A 23,465-nucleotide genomic window follows, 5' to 3' on the forward strand; every position below is an offset into this window, starting at 1 on the left:
TTCCATGTAAAAGAGGGCTTATTAACTCCTTGTTACATAAGTTTGTAAAAACACTAATTTCATAATAGAATGCAAATTATTTTACTCTTCTGGTCTCATCTTACAAATATTTATTCATCATTCATAAATACCTATTGAGCATGGACTCAAGAAATACTGGGGAAAGGCAGTTAAAATTAAGAAAAAAATTATCTACATGTTATGAGGATGCTAACTCAACGGCAGTGTGTTGCATTAAGATTGTAGCAGTCCGGTCATAAAGACATGAATAACGATTCTCCCCACTCCAGGAAGATGGACTTGGAGGTCAGTGAACCAATAAACTTTAGTTCTGGAGATCAATTACATCTGGTTCGGAAAGCATCAGATAATGAGGATGGCCAGCCCAAATCTGGTCAGCACTACACATCTTCACCTTCAGCTGGGCAAAAACAAACTCCTGGGAATCCTAAATCAAAGGCCGATCAGCGAGCAGGTGTCTATGTGGTACAAATTTCAGACGAGAACAGCCCGGATGACAGCAATGCAAATGCAGACAACCCATTCTCAGACTCATCTGTCCGGAGAGGTAAGAGTAAAAAATTACCTTTTTGGAAGAGAAAAGCAAATGTCTTAAAAAGTTTCCACAGAGTTGATTGTCAGAAAGATTGAATTTTGCTTTTGTTTTTTTCTGCTCATGCTTTACCATGAAACATGTAGGACTGCTATAGTAGACTGCTCCAAGTTGTCCAAGGGCCTTCAGAAACTCATAATAAATATATTATGGTAGATAATTTTTAGTTTTCTTAGAAAATAGCTATTAGCCATTGGTTGTAGAATGTTTTCACCTGCATATAAGATGATACCATAATGTTGGCTTCAGTTTTTTAAAAATATTAATTCAATGTCTTAAATATTAATGCAGGAGCTCTGGTAGCATAGTGGCTAAAAGCACTTGACTGCTAACCAGATGGCTGGTGGTTCAAACCCACCAGCCACTCCTCGGAAGGAAGGTTGGGCAATCCTACTTCCGTAGTGATACTGCCTCGGAAACCCAAGGAGGGGTCGCTATGAGTCGGGGCCGACTCGATGGCACATAACAACAACAAATATTAACGAGTTAGGAAATACATTCAGCTGTGAGTAGTAGAAACCTAAAATACAGTGGCTTAAACAAATGAAAAGTTTTGTTTGGAGGTAGGCAATTCAAGGTTCATGCTGCCGGCCCCTGGTGTTCACTGGGACCTAGGCTCTTTTGAGCTACTACTCTGAACCCTTAGGCCTTCTTTGGGTCTGGACAACTTGGAGGAGGATTGTAACTTTGAACCCCATTGCTGTCTTCCTGTGGCCCCCATCCTTCATCCTGTGGCTGAAAAGATGCCTCTGGAGCCCCAGATTTCTAGGTAAAAGAAAGGAAAGGCAACAGCCAAGGTAATAAAGGGCCAAGGCAGGCCCACCACATTCCAGGGGGTGCCATTCATGGATAGGTACCTTGAGAATCAGCCAAATCTGATGCCTTTTCACAGACTTTTCCCAGAAACCACATGAAAGAGCTTCCAGTTACATGTCACTGGCCCCACTTGTGTCACATGGCCACCTGTATCTGTAGTGTTTTAGGTGGGCCAATTCTCTTCCTTAACAAGATTTGGATATGCTAGTGAGGGAGCTATGAGTCGGGGCGACTCGACGGCACAACAACAACAAACAGCAGCAGCAGCAGTGAGGGAGCTGGAGAGATTGGATGTCAGTAACCAACCAGAAGCCTCTGCCACAAGCACCAACCCTTTCTGGGATATTATACAAGGGAAACATTTCATTTAGTTCTTAACAGCAACCCTATACTTAATTAGTATTATTGCCGTTTTACAGATGAGGAAAAGAGGCTTAAATTGGTATCACTGCTACATTAAAAAAAAAAAAAATGTAAAGCCTTCCCACTAATATTTGAATTAGTTATTTGTATCTGTCTCATCTATAGGGCAGAGGCTCCCCTGCCAACCCTTAAACTGTAAAATATACGAGAAGATGAAAGTTCTCTGGAAAAAAAGGAAAAGTAGCATAGGATAATGGATTAAGAAGAGAAATGGAGATGAGGGCTACACATTTTTAAATCAGAGTTTTTGAGATATAATTTGTTTGTTGTTAGTTGCCATCAAGTTGATTCTGACTCATGGATATAATTTACGTACCATAAATTCATCCTTTCAAGTGTACAACTCAGTGGTTTTTAGTATATTTCCAGCGTTGTACAGCTATCACCACAGTGTACTTTTAGAACATTTTCATCACCCCTAAAAGAAATCCATTCTCATTAGCAGTCACTTCCCATTCCCTCAAGCCCCTGGAAACTGTTAATCTACTTCATGCCTTTATGAATTTGCCTATTCTAGACGTTTCATGAGAGCTCTGGTAGCGTTAGTGCCTAAGGCATTTGACTGCTAACCAGAAGGCTGGCGGTTCAAACCCACCAGCCACTCCTCGGAAGGACAATGGGGCAATCTACTTCCTTAGTGATACTGCCTCAGCAACCCAAGGAGGGGTCGCTATGAGTCGGGTTCGACTCGATGGCACATAACAACAATAACAACAGAAGTTTCATATAAATGGAACCATACAACATGTGATCTTTTGTGATTGGCTTCTTTCACTTATTGTAATGTTGTCAAGGTTCATCCATGTATTATTGTTGAATAATATTCCATTGCCTGAATATACTACTTTTGTTTATCTGTTCATCAGTTGACGACCATTTGGGTTGTTTCCACTTTTTGGTATAATGCTCCAATGAACATTTATGTACAAGTTTTGGGGAAGATGTATGTTTTCCTTTCTCTTGGGTGGATACCAAGGAGTGGAATTTCTGAGCTATATGGTAACTGTACGTTTAACATTTTGAACAGCTGCCAAACTTTCCTAAAGTGGCTGCACCATTTTACACTTCCACTAGCAGTGTACGAGAGAAATGAAGTTCTGATATAAGCTATGACATGGATGAATCTTAAAGACATTATACTGTGTGAAATGAGTCAGAGAAAAGAACAAATTGCCATATTGTCTGAATAAGTTAGACAGAATAGATACATGATTTCCACTTAAATAAAATATCTACAGTAGGCAAATACATTGAAACAAAAATTAGTTAGTGTTACTAGGGACTAAGGGGAAGGAGAATGGGAAGTTATTGCTTAAAGGATACTGAGTTTCTGTTTAGGTTGATGAAAAACATTTGGAAATGGGTAGTGGTGGTATGGTGGTTACGTTTATGTGTCAACTTGGCTGGGCCTGGTTGAGTGGCTGGGCAGCTGAATGTAGTTATTCCCCATGGTGAGATTGGTAATTAACTCCATGGTGGAATCTATTGGAGTAGCTGAGTAGCTGCTTTGCGTATGTAGTCTGCTTCCCATATATAAGAAACAGCTTTGGAAATGATCTCTAGCTTATGGCATACTGGAACCCTGCGTTTTGCCGTGTCGTTGTTCAGCAAGCTGCCATGCTCTGCCGGACTTGGGACTTTCAGTGGATTTAATTAATGGTCTTCCATGTGGTTTGGTAACATCAGGACTGTGCCTTTTTACTTGTCAACCGTGGGTTTGTCTGTCTCAACAGCCAGCAGCTGTCTGAGTGAAGAAAAGCCTCTAGCTCCATGGGCCAGGAGCAGGAGGCAGAGCTGAAGTCAGGCTGAGGGGCTTTCACTCAGTCCCTAGAGGCTGGCACTTTGAACTCAGACTTAAAGCTCCAAATTTTAAGAATAAACTCCTGTTTGTTCAAGCCATCCCATTTGTGGTACATTCTTGTCAGAGCGGCACTAGGTAACCAGAGCAGGTGGTGATTGCACAACAAGGTGAATGTAATTAATGTCGCTAAATAGTATACTTCAAAATGGTTAAAATGGCAAATGCTTTGTTCTATATATTTTACCATAATGACATAAAAGACTTAAGAGAAAAATTTTCTTCATGGAGAATCAAAATACTTTATTCCTAAAGTTTTCTTAGACTCATAGTTCATTACATTTATACTTTAGTTTGTGTCATAAGAGATCATGTTTCTGTCTCCTCAGCTTTCATTAGAAAAGTATTCCTCCTCCTAACAATGCAATTGGTTGTCACCGGAGCAGTTGTCAGTGTGTTCCTTTTCTGGTAAGTCTTTATTGCTGATACAGAATTAAATGTCAGATTGTTCAAATTTATTATTATCGAATCAGCTTGATTTCATTTACATCATTTAGAAATTCTTACCTCTTTTTTCTTGGTCATTCGTGGCAATAGTATTTCTATGGAAATGCGTGGCAGCCCAAATGACTACTAGCCTAAGGTTTGGCAGTTTGAACCCACCCAGAAGCACCTTGGAAGACAAGCCTTGCAATCTGCTTCCAAAAGGTCACAGCTTTAAAAACACTAGGGAACAGTTCTATTCTGTACCCATGGGATCACCATGAGTCAGAATTGCCTCAACAGCGACTCATAACAACGAAACAACCACAGCATTTCTATGGCTTTATTTTTCTGAGACACTCCTAGACCCAGGTGCTGGCAGATTTTTAGAATGTTACTTCAACTTCTTAAGCCAAGAACTTTTTCTTTTACTCTTATTTTTTGCACTGTTTTCTTTCTTTTTTTAAAAAAACATCGATCCTTGAGCTATTACATAGCTTGAATTGGATGAAGAATAAAGGTGAGATTATGGAGGCTGACGCACTGTTAAGTTCAGCAGTTACTGAGGAAGTGTGAACCATCACCGTTATGAGCCATTCTATGAAAGTCTATATCTACAAAACAAATATATTGGAAATTATTATTATTTTTTGCTTTGCACACATATCAATCCCAGTATTTTTCAAAATAAAAAGTTCACTAGGACATTTGCAGTTACCTAAATTCGACTTACAACTTTTTATGGACATAGCCTTTCATGAATATATCTATTTAAAGAATAACCATGGTTATGTTTTACTCTTCATCTGTCACGGGTCACCAGTCTTTAGGGTTTCCCTTTCTTCTCATGATATTGTTTTGCTTCTGCTTAAATATTATATTAGTTTGCAAAATATACTATTTATTGTAAAAAATTATTTATTGTGTAAAACTGTTTATGGATTTATTTTAACCAGGAGAAATTTAAAGGTTTGGATACTCCTGAACCCCTGGTTCACCTATGCACTCTTGTAAGTATCATTGTATTTTTTTTTTTTTTTTCTGGAGGGAATACCAACTTTTATTTACAGCTTGGGTTCAAGTTCAGAGGCTAGCGTAGTAGGAAAAAGCACAGATCCTGAGACCAAGGTTCAAATCCCAGCACAAGCATATCAACAGTGACAAGTGGCAAACAGTACTCTCAGTTTCCTCAGTAAAGAGGGGAGAGTACCACCTATGATCTTCCAGCGACTGTTACAGCTGCCTCAATCCCAGCCCCTGCTTGGGGGCTTGCAGGCAGCTCAGCTGACAGAGCTTGGGCTCTGCAAGTACCTCTCAGTTCTGCTGTTGAGAAGGCAGTGCTCTTGCAGAGCTCCCCACCCTATCTTTCACCACAGGCAATAGCTATGGATCTTCAGAACCATGAGAAAAACTGCATATAGGTGCTCAATAAATATTATTTACAAGTCTGGCCCAGGGCAAGGACAGGGGACTTGTACACAGCAGCTATTTCATACATAGTTGTTAATTCTGAGGGAGAAAGGAGATGATGTCTTTATCTGTGACACTTTTGCTGGGACCCCCTTTTCATTTGATTAACCTGATTTTAAAATCATATACTTATTACTATCTTACTTATTAAAAGCAGTTCTTCTAATAGCTTGATTGACTTTTTTTTTTTTAATAGAAAAATGAGGTAAAGGTATAACATTCCTGAAATGACAACATTGTAAATATGAAAGACAAAGTCATGTTTGCCAGGACTTAGGGATAGCTGTATGTGTGTATATTATTATAAAGGGGTAGCACCAAGGGAGATCTTAGTATGGAACAGATCTGAATTTTGATTGTAGTGGTGGTTTCACGAATCTATACATAGATTTGTCTCATAGTTTTATAACATAGAACTATTATATATCCACATTGTACCAATATCAGTTTCCTGGTTTTGGTATCGTACTAGAAGAATGTAAGTGGTAACCATTGAGAGAAACTGGGCAAAGAGTACATGGGACCTCTTTGAACTATCTTTGCAATTTCCTGTAAATCTATAATTATTTCTCAATAAAAAGCTTTTTTTTTTTTTTTAACAAAGCAACAATAAGGTGTCTGTGAGTGGCAACAAGAAAAGTTAATTTTAAAAGGTTAATCAAATGAAATAAGGGTAATATTTTTGTTTACTTTGTAATACTTATCATACCATGTCATATAATGATACATTAACATATACCACGTACAATGGTCATTAGAAGTAAATAACACGAGGTTTAAATTACCCTTCAGAGCAGCATTTTTCGTGGTGCTCTTTGTTCTGGCTTGCTGTGGGGATCTCCGTCGTCAGGTGCCTGCAAATTATATTCTCCTAGGATTGTTTGTAAGTAAACCTTGTTGGTACCTATTCTAGGTCACCCCTGCAGTGTATTTTGGTCATGTAATTAGATTTGTTCCTTTTATTGTGGAAGTTCTTCCTGAGGAATGACTGAATCCTGGCTGTAATGATGTAATAGACTTACATCCTTTTTGTAAATTGGAGAATTTGGAAATCCTGGGCTACTGCTTTGTGTTGGCCAGCTTGCCTCAGTTAAGGCCACACGGGGGACCCCTTCTCATTTGAGAAACAGCTCATCTAATTGCTACTGGACCTTGGTCAGGTCGGCCCTGACTCATGGTGACTCCTCCTTGGGTTTCCAAGGTGGTATCACTATGGAAGTAGGATTGCCCAACCTTCCTTCCAGGAGTGGCTGGTGGGTTTGAACCACCAGCCTTCTGGTTAGCAGTCAGATGCCTTAGGCACTATGCACCAGCGCTCCCAGAATAAGTCATTAGTCATGCAAAATTCTATCATGCAATCTCCAGCATCATTTCTGTCACCAAGGCCATGTTTTTCAACTACTGATCATTCTTCTTTGTTTCCAACTTTCTCATTCCAATCACCAGTAATTATTGATGCATCTTGATCGAATGCTTGATAGATTTCAGACTGCAAACGCAAACGCAACCACTGCCGTGGAGTCGGATCCAACTCATAGTGACCCCTCCTTGGGTTTTCAAGGCAGTATCACTACAGAAGTAGATCACCGAACCTTCCTTCTGGGGAGTGACTGGTGGATTTGAACCACCAGCCTTCTGGTTAGCAGTCAAATGCCTTAGGCACTATGCCACCAGAGTTCCCTTTCATACTCCAGATGTTGGTCAAAAAAATCTTTAATTTCTTCATCTTTGGCTTTACTACTTCAGTGTAAACCAAAACAAAACCAAACTCACTGCTGTCAAGTCAGATCTGACTCATAGGGACCCCTCCAAGATGGTATCACTACAGAAGTAGATTGCCCAATCTTCCTTCCAAGGAGTGGCTGGTGCATTTGAACCACCAGCCTTCTGGTTAGCAGAAGCTTTTCCCAAAGCTGAAGACTGGTGCTCATGATGGGGCATTTCCTCAGCTGCCAGAGCACTGGGGGATGTTGCATAGTGGGTTAGCTACTTCTCAGGTGAGTAAGTGGGTCCCCTGTTCTTGACAGAGCACAGACATCTTGAAGCAAAGAACAGTGGGTAGGCGAAAGGAGCTATTTTTTCCAGACTTTTTTGAATATTTTATAGTAATGTTTTTTCATGTTTACTAGAAGAAGTTACAAAAGTTATTGGTCTCAAAGGGAGCTTTTTACTTCAGAGCAGTTTACCTCAGAATAGATAACAGCTTAAGAGAAGAAATACTCTAGAGTGTAAAACATTAGTTATATTTTCTAGATTCAATGTCTTCTCCAGGTGTGAAAGAATATATGGAGAAAACCATTACTTAAAATGGATTGAGGGGGAAAAAAAGACAACATTTACTGCAGACAGCATGTGCCTTGTAGAATTTTGGTCCCTTGAATACATGCTCTGAACTCTTAAAGTCCTAAGCAGGTTTTACTTCTAAGGCATCTTGTTACTCATTTTTTTACTCTTCCCAAAACGGCAAGGCAATTTCCAGCTTGAAATCTGTTTTCCCACTCTCTCCTTCTTTCTTTCACACACACACACATACACATACACACACCTACTTTTTATGTGCTGCCAAAAATGGAGAAATATGAAAAAAGTGAGCTAGTGAAAGAAGATGAGATTTTGAGAGGAAGATTGGAAGCAAGCACTTTATTAAAGTGTTATGTGGCAATTGAGCAGATACATCTTTTCTTATAATGGAAATAAAGACAGCCTTCTTAGCTGACTTTAACCAAGTAGAGAATTGGGCAATTATCTACTGGGTTTGGGAGGTCCTGAGAGGCAACCCAGGGCTTCCCTGGATTCTAATTCTTCTCCAGGCTTTGACACTGTGTGTGGTTGGCTAACTGGAGTTCAAGCCCCTCTAGTAGTTTCAGCCTTTCAGGTAGAATGCTCACTTTTACTCCTTGAATCTGAAGGATTCTTTCTTGGTTCTCCTTATGGATCAGCAGCTTAGCCAAGTCTCCGGACTTGTCTCTGAACAGGCATCTGACCAGTTCAGGCTTTTCTTTAGGCCCTAGAACCGGTGCTCACTGTAGTTCTCATGTCCTGTGCCTGCTGTCCCTCATCCTGACTGTGGGTCTGGGCATGTCCTCATTGCCTTTCTTGGCTTTCTCCTTCAACTTGACTATTTGCTGGCTCTCAGCTCTGCTTCTCACCCACATGGCACTCTGCCCACACAGCTCCAGATTCCAGCTCCATGTGGACAATGGGAACCCTCCAGCTCTGGTCTAGGCTCTCACACAGCCTCATGCACCCCCCTCCCAGCCTTTGGTTGGCACCTACAGATCCAGCTCCATACTCTGTGGGACATTGCCCTCCAATCCTATCTTCTGGCACTGAGAAGTTCTCAATTATCTTCCATGTCTGAGGTCTTGGATGTATTTTATTCTCACTCAGGCACTATGGAAAGGGCCAGTAGTGAAACTGTTGGTGAAACACTGGTAGAGATAGCATATCCTGCCCTGATATTATGTGGATGGCCCTATTTTATTAATGACAATATGATTTCCACATTCTTAATTAATACACATTTAATTCACTGAATTTGTTGAAAGTTACTATTGTGTTCTAAGAAGATTTTACTGACAAAAGAATTTGTTCTTGTCAGTTTTGGGGAGAATGTTAAGGAAATGTTTAGTTCTTCTGTTTATTTACCATAATCACCCTATAGTTTTGTGCATAGGTCTGTGCATGCCCTCACTGCTCCTTAGGCCTGCACAGATGCACAGGCCTTAACCTCCTCTGAATCTGGGCCTCTGCCACACACCTCAGGAATCAGCTTCTGACTTATTGTGAATTTTGTTTTTAGACAGTTCTTCAAGGTCTGCTGCTAGGAACTGTATCTGTGTAAGTCTTTGATACGTATTTCCTTTTTCTTTTGGATGCTTTCCTTGGAGTGTATTTGAATAATAACCACAGTCTCTGATTTTAGTTTCTATAATGCTGAGGAAGTGTTATGGGCAATAGGAGCCACTGCTCTGGTGACATTATCGCTGACTTTCTTTGCTCTACAAACAAAAGTACGTATCCTTGAAGCCTATTTCCATCACAAGGGAGGTACTAAGACATCTTCCTTTACCCCCCTCCCTGCTCTCTGCTGTCCTGTGGGCCTCACTCACATCTATGGCTCTTTTGCTCGTGGCTAGCCATGGGGTTTGACCAGTAAAGAACCTAACCAGAGATTGCAGGGAAGGAGGAGAGAGGTAGAGATACTTATTCCCATGGTATTTTCCCAACAAGTCCCTCTTGGGCTAGGTGTGTTCCTTAACCAAAATTTGCTGCTCACCTCAAGTCAGTCAATTCAATACACCTGCCTCCTTCTGGGTTCCATTAACTGTTCCCTCTCCCCTTCCTTGGGCCTGGAGTTATGGCTGTGTGCCATCCAGTCGATTCCACTCATGGTGACCCTAAGGGCTGAGTAGAGAACTGCCCCATAGAGTGTCCTAGGCTGTAAACTTCATGGAAGCAGATCACTGGGTCTTTCCTCCCATGGAGCCACTGGGTGAATACAAGCTGCTGACTTTTCAGTTGGCAGCTGAGCATTTAATCCTTGTGCCACCAGCCCTCCTTCCCCTTGGGCCTAGAGGTGGTAATAGTTCTCTGGCTCCTAGCCTAGGTTACTGCACTGCCCCTTAGTGTTACCCTACATGAACAGTTTGTATTTCATTCCTTTATAAATAAACCCTCTGACCATCCTAAGGAGCTCTGGTGGCATAATGGACAAGGCATTTGGCTGTTAACCAGAAGGTCAGTGGTTCAAACTCACCAGTTGCTCTGCAGAAGGAATATGAGACAATCTATTTCTGTAAAGATTTACAGCCTTGGAAACCCAGTGGAGGTCTCTGAGTTGGAATCAACTCGATAGCAGTGAGTTTGGTTTGGTCTAAGCATCCTATTCAAGTGTGCCATCTGTTCCCACCGCACCCCTGATACAGGGAGTTTAAAAATGAAAAAGTTGTACAGTTCACCAGGGTTCAAGAGTGCCAAGATTTCCCAGGGAATATAATTTAATTTGAGTCTTCAACCATAAGACAGATGCACCTTGAGATCTGATGAGTTATTTTCACCAGTCCATTCTTTCAGTTCTGGGCATTTTCCTTTAGTAAATGATGGCTCTCCTTATTCAGTAATAACTGAAACAGGAGGGAGTATATTTTTTGAATTGTTTGGTATACAAATTGGATGGAGAATTTTAGCCTTTTCCTGGTGGAAAAAGGAAGAAGCATCAGAGTGGCAGAAAGGTCTACTAAATAACTAGTCATATTTCTCAAAAGTTAGAGATTCAACTCTAATTTCGTTATCAGGGCAGTATCTGCCATGTCTTAGCTGGTCATATGTAGAAACCATATTGGCCTCTCTGCAATGAGCAAGGAGAGTCCCTAGGTAGTGCAAATGGTTAATGTGCTTGGTTGTTAACTGAAAGGTTGGAGGTTAAAGTCCACTCAGAGGCACCTGGGAAAGCAAGCCTGGTGATCTTCTTCCCAAATACCAGCCATTGAAAATGCTGTGGAATATAGTTCTACTCTGATACATGTGGGGACTTTAGGGGTCACGGCTGACTTGATGGCAACTGGCTAATAAGTGAGGTGGGCCTTTTAAAATCTTCTAAAATGCCAGTATTTTATGTTACAGGTGCCCTATGGCCTGGGTTCAGTGGAATGAATATCACATTGGAAAATATTTTAAAGATGGTTCCAGTTTTTATGCTTTACATTGATGATTTTGAAAGGCAGCTCAACTCATGTTAAGTTAGACAACATTTTTTTTTTTTCTAAGTTATATGGTGAAAGTTGCAAAATTTACTCTTACCATGGGCTGCAGAGGAAATGTAGGTACACAGTGAAGCTGAGTTTTCTCACTAATGAACTAAATGTCCACTTGGTTTAAATGTAATCTGATCCCATAATTAAGTGGTTCTTTTGGGCAGGGAGATAGTTTCATGTGGATAAAAAATAATGCTCGGTCTCTCAGCCTCCTGCTCCCCCTACTTTTCTCTTGAAGATGGAGGAACTGGGATGAAGGCGTGGCTTGTCTGGAGCTCATGGCACTGGACAGGAAGTGGGGACTGGGTGCTATGACCCATTCATGTTCCTGAGCGACTGTTGCCTGAATCCTCAAGTCACTGCATGCTCTGTGGGTCTCGGAAGCTGATGTTCACCACTGAGTGACCTGGAACCTGCCGTCTCTTGGGCCTGGTCAGAGTTGACAGGGCTGTGTGGCTGATTTCACTTCATCCAGTCATCTTCCCCCCAGCCACCCCCAAGAAGTTGGCAGTTTGAACCAGCTCTTCAAGCCAGTTCATTTCAGTTCAAGCTCCTGTGAGAACTTGCATTTCTACCCCAAATATACTGAACCAGAATCACCCCAGATACGAGTCACGTGGGGATCTTGTTAAACTGTAGATTCTGATTCAATATCTGACACACATGGAGTTGCTGTGAATTGGAATCGACTCAACAATAACTTTTTAATTCAAAATATTATCATTCCAATATATAATCAATATAACAAAAATATTAATTATGACTTTTTTGAATTGATATGACACTTTTTTGGAGTAAATTTTTGAATCCAATATGTCTTTAACATCGATAGCACATCTCAGTTCAGACTAGCCACGTTTCAAGTGCTGAATAGCCTCATGCGACTAAGTGGCTACTCTGTTGAGAACACAGCTCTAGACAAATGTTATTGTGCCTCAGAATCACCTGGAAGGCTTATTAAAATAGACTGATGGGCACCACCTCCAGAGTGTCTGCTTCAGGAGAGGGGTGTAGGGGACAGTAATTTTCCTTTTTCAGGTGGTGCTGATGCCTCCAAACTGATAACCCCTCTTGAAGAACCAGTGTTTTCGATTATTCTATTGACGAATGAAGGGTGGGGAGTACAACAAACAACAACTGGTCACCACTAAGCTGACTCTGGCTCTTGGTGACTCCCTGTGTGTCAAAGTAATCCTGGGTTCCACAGGGGGTTGTACCCCCTAGTGGCTGTGATCTTTCAGAAGTCCACCACCAGACCTTTCTTCCCAGGTGCCCCTGGGTGGATTCAGACTCTCAAACTTTTGCTTAGTAACGGAGTGAGAAACCATTTGTGCCACCCAGGAGGAGAGGGGAGTTAGGGAAACATCTGTGCATGGAAATGGCTTGAACTCAAGGCTATTCTTTTGTGACATGATCAATTTTTTCAGGCCAGAAGGTGAATATTTCCTTTGTTTTAAAAAAAATCTTAACCTCCACCAGGCTGATTTGGGTCATTGATTTATAAAACAAAAAAAACACATGAATAAAGTATAAAATTATAAAAGAATCATTAACAGTAATTTTAAAAGCTTACTCTGTATTTTTCATTGAAATATATGCATATAAACGTGAAAAACTTACCCAGTTAATATTTTTGTATATTTCATTCCATTAATGTTTCCTATGCACAAGCTTTGAAAAATATGAATAATTACAATCATACTATGCTTATAAATTTATGTCCTCCTTAGTCAATGTACCTTTTTATTATAAGAGGAAATTAATATAAATAAGAAAATAGAATAATATAATAAAATCCCATGTACTTATTTCCCAGTTTCAAAAATGATCAACTCATGGCTACTGTCATTTCATTTGCATCCTTACTCTCTCCTCCCTCTAGAAACAAATCCCAGTCAATACAATACTTATTGTGTTGTATTATGTACACTTATGTGTAACACTTTTTAGTGGTTGGGGCTAATAGATTTCCATGATTCTCTGAACTGGCCATGGGGGAACATTATAAGCAAATGGGCCAGTTTCTATCTGCAGTTTATAAGATGTATCTCTAAACACCCCAAAATTTCTTCTTGGTAATAATTGAGTTGTTTTTGTGCTGTTAATGTTTCCTCAGTGGGATTTTACCTTGCTAAGTGGAGTACTGTTTGTTTCTCTCTTAATACTTCTAATCTATGGAATTCTCATCATCTTCATACGATCATATGTAAGTAGGATCTTATTTGGTAATTGTTAGAAATGCATGTAAACTGCTGGTTGCGTTAGTGCGGTCCTCTGAGAAGCAGACACCAAGATGGGGTTAAACATACAAGGATTTTATTAGGGGAGAAGCCTGTGAAAAAAAAATGGGGAGGGAGCTGGAGAAGATGGGATACTCTCAGACTCCATGTGAAGGAGAGAAGAAGGTTAGATGCTGTGTTTTAGATGTGGTAGAGTCTGAGGCAGGTTCAGCAAGACCCTCAGGGAGTCCTTGAGCCAAAATCAGCAGTCAGAGTAGATGCCTGTTTCCCAGGAAGGAGCCTAGTGCTCCCAATCAGTGACTGAGAAGTGAGAAATATAGCCTTGAAGCAATGGATTTCAGAGCCCAGCAACTGGAGCAACTGGTTACTTAAGTTCCTGGCAGCTGGAGGTCTGTGAGGCTCATCCTCATAGCCACCATATTGGTCTTGTTGGAAAGGTACCATGGAGCTCCTTCCCTAGACTACAGTTGTCTTTTCCCAGGGGGGCCTTGAGAGGAGCAAAGGGGCATGCCAGGCTCCCTCTCCTGTGTATGGATGGGGTTGGAATGGGGGCTTTCTATTAGATGATTTGCCTCTTGTCTTCTCTCAGAGGTTTTCCTTTTAGCTTAGTGTCCTTTGTGTTTGATTACAGTAGCATCACTTGTCCTTGAAGTGTAAGTTTCCAAAGCTAGGGTCAAGGACTCCAAAACTTCTTTAGAACAATACACAGCTAAGGGCCATGTGATGAGAACATAGCTCCCCCCCCCCCCCGCAATTTGGATTGAAATATTTTGAATTTATATGAGTTTATCTATAAGGTTTATCTATAAGTTGCACCTAGATGGTTTATAGGAAAATTACCGTGTAGTTTAAAGATGTCTCCTAAGAATATTAAATAACATTTGATGGATGTGGACAGGAGTTAGCAGGTGGTGCTACTTGTTTGGAGTAATAGAAAGGATGGGTTTGTTTGTCCTTTTCCAATAGCAGTCTAGAGGAGGATCCTCATTTTCCAATTCTAACATTTTTTTTTTGTATGTGTGTGTGCTTAAATACATTCATTGAGTGCTTACTAGATGTCAGACATAGACCTATAGGTTTTTTACATAGGTGATCAAATTTAATTCTCACCACATTCCTGAAAAGTACGTATCTCATCCATTTTATATACAAGAAAACAGGCTCAAAGAAATTAAATAAATCATCCAAGTTCACACACACAGTAAGGGGCAGAGGATGGCATCACAGTCAGGTCTATGTGACCATGCTTTTTCCCCTGATATACAGTCACAGACTGACTGATTATGCAGAGAATGTGGAGAGAGACATAGGACCTGGCCCATGGTGGTGTCTGTCTGTGAGTAATCCTCCAACAGGAGATCCTGTTGGAGGCCATGTCCACTGAAGACTGGCCTAGGCATATGAGCATTTGGCCAGCTTGGTCCAAACGCTAAACCAAAGAGGTTCTTTAGCAACAAGTGGACTTGTTACATGAGCCTCAGATGCATGACCAACAGTTCTGCCTAAACTGGTTTAGTTTTAAGAATGACCATATAGGCTCATAGCTGGTAGCATCTGTGTTATAGAGATAAACTCAAAGACATCACAAACATGTGCTTTAAAAGATCACAGCTCTCCATTTCCTATCATTGATGGCAGCAGAGATATCGTTAGTAATAATACAAATATTTATTAGATGGAATCTCTAGATACAGTTAAGATACTGTGTATTTCCTACTCTATCTATCAACTCTAGTTCCTGTTCGGAGACTCTGGGTGATGCAAATAGCTCACTGCTTGGCTACCCTGCAGAAAAGTTGACAGTTCAAACCCACCCAGAGACACTTCAGAAGACAGGCCCGGCGATCTGCTTCTGAAAAGGCACAGCCTTGAAAACCCAGTGGGGCAGTTCTAGTCTGTAACAGGGGTACCATGAGCCAGGGCTCAACTCTGGCTGCTAAAAACAATAGTTCCCATTCCAAATTTCCATTTCATAAATACCTACAGTGTACAATCTTAGCATATGTTGAAATGGAAGACTTTTAACTGAGCCTGAGTCCAAAGGATACATGCTTGCTCGACCTTGGCTAATTTAAATTCTTTGGACCCCTGCTGTCTCGTGTTTTCTTACTATAAGTTCACCCTGGAATCCCAGCCTGTACATCTCAGACCTACTCTTTCTTGATTTCCCTTCTTCACCAAGAACTTTCCCTGGTGAGCAGCATGGTCTGCTCTTCACTCTTAGGACCAGCTTCCTCATTCTGAAGAAAATACAACCGTTTCCTTTCTGTTTGCAGTGGTTGCATCTAGTGTATGCTGGACTTGGAACTGTGATCTTCTCATTAGTAAGTAAGTTCATCTATCTCTTCCTCTCTGACCAAGAATATGGTGCATACACCTTTGTGCTAGGCTGGAATCAGGTGGAGTTAGTAATTCACTGGAAAGTCTTCCAGGAGAGCTGCTACTCCTTAAAAGATCGTATTTAAAACCATCAGCCAAAGGAGAGCTGGCGGCATTGGTGGTTTGGTGGTGGGATTATCACCATCCAGGCCGGACAGCTGGTTCAATTACCTGTCAAGACAACACCTCAAGCCACTGGTCTGTGGAGGTTTGGGTGTTATGATGTGGAACAGATTTCAGCAGAGCATCCAGACTAAGATGGGCCAGGAAGAAGGCCTGGTGATCAGCTTCCAAATATTGTTGGCAGCTAATAACAAAGAAAGGGGCTCTGGTGGCATAGTGCTTAAGGTGGTTGATTGCTAACCAGGAGGCTGGCGGTTCAACCCCACCAGCCACTCCTCGGAAGGAAGACTGGCAATCTACTTTCATAAAGATACCACCTCAGAAACCCAAGGAGAGGGTGCTGTGAGTTGGATTTGGCTTGACAGCAGTGAGTTTATTTTTTTTGTTGGTTAATAACATGGAAAGCTAGGTGTTCTTCCCAATCCACAAAAATGTGACTTAACTTGAAAGGTAATATTTAAGAAGATGATTAAGAATCATTTATAAACTTTGAAATTTATAGTAGTGGGTTGTGATTTGTTTTTAATTTTTAAAAAGCAGCAAAAATATACATAATGAAACGGTTGTTATTTCAACATTTTTTACATGTACAATTGATTGTTTTTCCTCATACTTTTAAACCGACACAAATGTTTCAAAATAGAAACTTCTTAATGCTTTTTTTTTTTATTGTGATTTTGGTGAAGATTTACAGAGCAAATTCACTTTCCATACAGCAGTTCACATATACTTTGTCTCATGTCAGTGACCACAGTTTACAATGCAGCAGCTCCCTTCCCACTTCCTCCCCATAGTTACCTCTTCCCAGTGTCCATCCCTCCATACACTCCTGCCCCCTGAGCTGTCTCCCTGTGCATAGGCAGCCCTTGTTTTTCCCATGATTGTTCTCTCCAAGGAGTGTATCTACTTGAGGCAAATGTTCAACTCATATTGCCTGTATTTTGTTTGGCTGGAAACCACGGGTGTGGGTTCAATTCCAGACCTGAAGGGCAGCTAGGGTCCATAGTCTCAGTGGTTCCACCAGGCTCTATCAGACCAGCAAACCTGGTCCCCAACTTCTTTTTTTTTTCTCCAAATGATTCAAAATAGAAACTTCTTACAGGGTATTGGTAATTGCCATTGCTGATTTATTTGTGAACCTCTTTCTGTCCATTGTCTCATCATTTGTTGACCCCTCTTTAAAATAACATAGTGAAAGTTTTGTTATAAAAGCAATAATGCCCATGTTTTAAAATTCAAGTAACATAGAAAGTTATAAAATGAAAATATCTCTCTCATACCTCCCTTCCCCACAGGTAACTAACCCTTTCAGAATTTACATACACACACGCGTGTGTGCGTGTGCATGCACACACACACAAATATACATCCTGTCTTTTACACAAATGTAGTTTTACCACAAGAGTCCTGATGGCACAGTGGATAAGTGCTTGGGTGCTAACCAAAAGGTTGACACTTCCAACCTACCAGCTGCTTGTGGGAAAAAGATGTGGCAGCTTCCTAAAGATTACTGCCTTGGTATCCCTCCAAGGATATCCCGAGGAGGCAGCCACTCCTTGGAAGGAAGCCTGGGCAGTCTATTTCCGTAGAGGTACCACCTTGGAAACTCAAGGAGGGGTTGCTATGAGTCTAATCGACTCTATGGCAGTGAGTTTTTTTCTTTTTTTCTTCTTTTTCTTTTAGCCTTTCTGTAAAACCTGAATTCTTTGGGAGAAGTTTCACCAAAATGGATGATAGTCTAATACGATTTATTTGCAAGAATCTTCAAAACCCAAGTAGTCTCTTAATGCCAGTGTTGCTCTTTCTGACGGCTCAGCTTCAAGGCACTTAGAACAGCCCTCTTGATTAGAGTCTAGATGTAAAGAAGTGAGGGTACCAGCCCCTGGGCCACTCACTGTGCAACAAATGGAAGGATGAGAGTGCTCTTCTGTTTTTTTTTTTTATCTTGATGTTATGGGAGCACATAATTCAACCTACTGAAACTGAGTGAAAAAGTTTATTTTAAGGATTGTTTAACCAAATGTGAATCCCCTCTCATTTTCCTTCCATTTTAGATATATGAACATCATCATCACATGTCAAAGTTTGAAAAATGCTGTCACCTAAAGCTCCAAGAATTCATAATTATTGTTCTTTGTGAATCTAAATATTTGTGAACCCTCTGTACTTTCATTCTTTGTTTATGAGACAGTGAGGGGAAAATCATGGACATGAGCATTTTGTTGTTTGTATTCGTGTCCAATTTGTCCACCCAGGTCCGTGTCACTGGCTAAATCTGTTGGGTTTGGAAAGTCAAGGAAGGCTCACAGGATTCAGAAGAATGAGGCTTTAACAATTAGAGTACAAACTCAGCGAGGGGATGAATATACATTAAGGATAAATTATACATTATACATTAAGGATAATGTATATAACCGAGAACTGAGTTTCTGTAATTTTCTTTCTTAATGCTGAATTTTTTTAAAAAATTGTGAATTGGGTGCAAGTTTACAGAGCAAATTCATTTCCTATACAACAGTTCATACATACTTTGTTTCATGACATTGATTGAAATCCCCACATGCAACAGCTCTCTTCTCACTTCCTCCCTGTGGTTAAACTTTCCCTGTGTCCTTTCTTATGCATTCCTGTCCTCTGAGCTATGTCCCTGTGCAAATACTGCCCTTCGCATCTCCCACGGTTGATTATTCTAAGGAGTGTACCTACCTGGTGTAAATGTTCACCTTATATGCCTGTGTATTGTTTGGCTGGAAGCCACAGGAGTGAGTTCAATTCCAGGCCCAAAGGGTGACCAGGGGCCATAGTCTTGGAGGTTTCACCAGTCTCTCTAAAAGAGACTGGTGTTTTTTTTTTTTTATGATTTTGACTTTTGTTCCACATTTTTCTCCCACTCTATCCAGGATCTCCTAATTTGATTCCTTTCCAAGTGGTTGACAGTGATAGCTGGGTACCATCTAGTTCTTCTGGTCTCAGGGTCATGTTGGTTGAGGTTTGCATGGTCTACTAGTCCCCTGTACTAATTCTTTCCATGTGTCTTTGTTTTTTTTTTTCCAATTCTTCTTTGCTCCAGATAAGGAAAGACCAATTGCTGCATCTTAGTTGGTTGCTTGCAAGTTTCAGATCCCAGTCACTACTCACCAAAGCAGCATGTAGAACAATGTTTTTGTGTAATATGGTATGCCAATTGAACTTGATGTCCCCCAAGACCATAGTCCCAAGGCCGTCAGTCCAGTGACTCATTCCCTCAGGGTATTTGGCTGTGGCTAAAAAGTTATCATCATTTTGTCCCATTAGCTCTATTATATCTATGGACATTCTTATAGCACATACAAATATGTATGTAGAAATATCTTCTGCCAAACTTACATATGGTCATAGGTATATTCCCTTTGCCCAGACATACCTGATCATCTGGATATCTATGTATCCACCTGTAGATTAATGTTTGCTATTACTGGTAACCAGAAGGCTGACGGTTCAAACCCACCAGCCACTCCTTGGAAGGAAGATGGGGCAATCTACTTCCATAGTGATACTGCCTCGGAAACCCAAGGAGGGGTCACTATGAGTCAGTCTGACTTGATAGTACATAACAACAACAACATTACTGGTAAAGCAGTACTGTGTATGTAAGAGTGTTTATCTTTGTTGTCTGTACTTCTTATACAGCTCTCTGTCTCTTCCTTTTTCTTAGTGTTATTGTGTTGGTCACTCACTTTTGGTATATTGCCTTTCCTTTCACCCAAATCAGTACTTGTCTCTTACCTATCTAGTAATTCTCCCACCCCCCCGGCCCAGGTAACCAACAAAGAAAGTTTCCTTCCATATGTAAACCTTGTCTTGACTTTTTACAATAGTGGACTAATACAATACTGCCCTTCTGTGATTGACTTACTTCACTCAATGCTGAAATACTTTCTCTACATTAGTTTAGAACATTGATTTGATAGAAAGGTCAAATGTCACTTAAAGAGCTAACACTTTTTCCCTTTGTTCAAGTACCTAGTGATGGACGTGCAACTGATGGTGGGCGGGCGCCATTATCATTCTAACCTGGATCCTGAAGAGTATGTTTTTGCTGCTCTGAACATCTACTTGGACATCACCAACATTTTCCTTTTTATTTTGCAACTAATTGGACTAGCACGGTAGTCATGGTAGTCACATGGCCAAGGCTTGCTTGAGTGGAAGAGAAGGAAAGAGTGTCACCAGTCTCAGGCATGCAGAAATCGACACTTCATAAAGGCCTTTTATTTTAAAAAATAAAATAATAATTAAAAATATATATATTTTTTTTTTTGTCAAACGAAGCCAAGCATTCAGTTGATGGTAGCTATAGCTGTTACATTTTCAGTGCCTTGTCACATCGCAAAACTTTCTGGGAGTTGTTTCTGATTTTTATAAAAGATGAGTATCATAATTCACTTCTGAAAGATCCCCATTACTTTGCTGAAGTTAGTTTTTGCTTTGTTTTCTTCTTCCAGACACTGTTTAAAACTGTAAACAACATCTCTGTACATGAATAAAATTGATTACATTTACTCCTTTCTCTTCTCTTGATTTAGACATTCTCTGGGACTATTTTGACATTTGATTTTTTTTTTTCTCTAAAGAGTAAAGTAAACCAACAAATTCTGCCTTTTTCTTGGATTTCAGAGTCAGACTGCAGAATATAATAGTACCTGCTTGGTAGAATTGCAGGATTCCTGGTGGCACAGTGGTTAAAGTGCTTGACTGCAAATCAAAGCGTTGATGGTTTGAACCCACCAACTACTCTGAGGAGAAAGATGAGGCAATCTGCTTCTGTAAAGATTTACTGCCATGGGAACCCTATGGGGCAGTTCCATTTTGTCCTATAAGGTCACTATGAGTTGGAACAGCTCCAGGGCAGTGGGTTTGGTTTTTGGTTGATAGCACTGTAAGAGAATTCACTGAGTTAATGTACACGAAAGGCTCAGTAGGAAGCAGCATTAGCAGCTGTTGTCACCATCTGGGTGTGAAGCCACCCAGAGGTGCCTCAGAAGGCTTCTGACAGGTCACAGCCTTGAAAACCTCACGCAGTGCAGTTTTACGTGCTCCGTACGCGTGGGGTCATCTGAATTGGAATTGACTTGAAGACACTTTTTTTTTTAAGTCCCATAACCTTTTCATAAATTATATCTTTATACATATCTAATATCACTGATTTGATTAAGTTTGATTAAGTTCCTTAGGACCTTATATCCTAAAGGTCAAGTTACATCTTTCCTGGAGTCTCACACCTTGCTGGTAACTCAATGCCTGCTGAGAAAAAATTTTACTCAGATTTAAGAGCCCCCAAGTACAACTCCAGCCAGATGACCCTATGTCTACATCCTTGCCTCACCTATTTCTAATTCCATGTCCTGGGTTGTTTTAGAGACGTTTTCAATTGCTGTTCCAATTTTCTATAAGCTGTCACTCTGAGGCTGTCTCGTGGTCCGTCCTTGGGCATTAAGGGCTGTAAGTGTGTTCCTTGATCTGAGGAAATATGATGCCGCAGTCCAAAATCTTCTGCTCAGGCCCTTTATTGTATTTCGAGCGTTTGCAGCTACTACCGAGTAAGCAAAACCCAGCCCAGAGTGTCTGTTCCTGTCAGAATCCATTCCGGGACTCCTTGCATCAGTCGGATTTGCCGGCTCTGTTCAGAGCCCCACCCCTGCCCCTGGGGAATCTGTCCCATCTGCAGTCTCTCTCTCTCATTGACCAACGGAACAGTTCCTACTGCATTGTATGCTTCAGATGGTGTAAGAGGGATACATCGAGATTCAGCCCATCCCTTCATTGTCACAGTAGCCCATGTCTACTCTTTTCATGGACCCCAGGGGGCCACCTCAAGCCAGTGCACCAGGATATGCACTCGCTGATTTCAATCACCTTCCGATCCTGGAAGGGGGTTCTTCTGATGGACATCAACGTGTTCTACTTTAACACACCCCTTAAATACCCATAGTGATTTCCCTGAGGCTGTACAGATAGGCATCCCTTTAATAGGCCAGTTTTCAGTAGAAAACTGAGCAATAGAAAACTGCTCTGTCATATGGGGTCATTATAAGTAGACAATCAACTCAATGCCACAAATCAGCAACAACAGGGCCAGTACAGTCTCCTGTGATTGGCTAGCCAGATACCTCTTCCTTCTTTTAAAGACTCAAGGAGGTACTACTTCTAAAAAGGGTGATTCCTGACATGGTAATAACCTTTCACCTCCACAGCAGGTAGGGATGGCCAAGGTGCTCAATTTTCTATCTGTCCAACCATATGGCCAGGTCTGGGCTGTGCACGAGGGAGTCAGCCAGAGAGGAATATGATACCTCCTTTCTTCTTTATGAAAAGAAGAAATAGAGCAGTGAGTTATGGAGGTGAAGCTATGGTCATACGTTGTGTGTTGTTGTTGTTATGTGCCGTTGAGTCGGATCCAACTCAGCGACCCCTCCTTGGGTTTCCGAGGCAATATCACTATGGAGGTAGATTGGACCTTCCTTCTTAGGAGTGGCTGGTGGGTTTGAACCGCCAGCGTTCTGGTTAGTAGTCAAGTTCCTTAGGCACTACGCTACCAGAGCTCCTTATAGTCATACAGATTAGCCAAATAGAATGAAAGGTAAACCTAGAAGCAAATTAAAAGATATGGGGATAGAACACTTATTGAGGAAGAAACTGCTATTCTTCCAATGTGGAGGAGAGTCCTGGTGTCCCCGAGGTCCAGTCTAACATGGAATTAAAGTGAATACTGAAAGGACAGAACAATCTATACTTCCTATCTGTGTCTTCTGCTGGGGCCAGACATCTGCGTTACAGCTTTCCTATGATTCCATTAGAATAATTGCTTTATGATGTTTCTGCTGTTCCCTTAAGGAAACCAGGTGCCAAGAGATGCAAATTGTGGGTAAACTGAGGCTTTGATGTATACCTCTGAAATTCTTCGTGGTGGTGTAAAAATTGGTGTAGGCTGAACCCCTGGACAACCAGAAGCTTGATGTCCTCATTTTGTTATCTGTATGGCAGCTAACTGAAGAGGTGCAGGGCTGAGAGGAGTCTAGAGATAACAAGGGCTTAAAGTCAGCAAATCATATTACGTGCTCCCACAATCAAGACCAGTGGAAGCAGCAGTCAAGAAATCAGACGACGTATCACACTGGGCAAATCTGCTTCAAAAGACCTCTTTAAAGTACTGAAGAGCAATGATGTTTCTTTGAAGACTTAGGTGTGCCTAACCCAAGCCATGGTGTTCTCAATCGCCTCATATGTATGTGAAAGCTGGACAGTGAATAAGGAAGATGGAAGAAGAGTTGATGCTTTTGAGTTGTGGTGTTGGTAAAGAATACCGAAAGTATCATGGACTGCCA

At 41.0% G+C, this 23,465-nt stretch overlaps 1 protein-coding gene across 1 annotated transcript; it reads left to right on the forward strand.

Moving 5' to 3' along the window:
* Positions 1 to 294: 294 nt before the first annotated feature.
* Positions 295 to 20,253, forward strand: LOC103196192 (protein lifeguard 1-like). Its single transcript, XM_007939856.1, has 9 exons — positions 295 to 568; positions 4,040 to 4,118; positions 5,090 to 5,143; positions 6,396 to 6,486; positions 9,406 to 9,443; positions 9,529 to 9,616; positions 13,476 to 13,565; positions 15,876 to 15,923; positions 20,101 to 20,253. The coding sequence occupies exons 1-9, from the start codon at positions 295 to 297 to the stop codon at positions 20,251 to 20,253; spliced, it is 915 nt and encodes a 304-aa protein (XP_007938047.1).
* Positions 20,254 to 23,465: the final 3,212 nt, after the last annotated feature.

The sequence above is a fragment of the Orycteropus afer genome, unplaced genomic scaffold, assembly GCF_000298275.1.
Source record: "Orycteropus afer afer isolate SDZICR_OR568_19922 unplaced genomic scaffold, OryAfe1.0 scaffold00063, whole genome shotgun sequence".
In the NCBI taxonomy this organism is placed as follows: Eukaryota; Metazoa; Chordata; class Mammalia; order Tubulidentata; family Orycteropodidae; genus Orycteropus; species Orycteropus afer.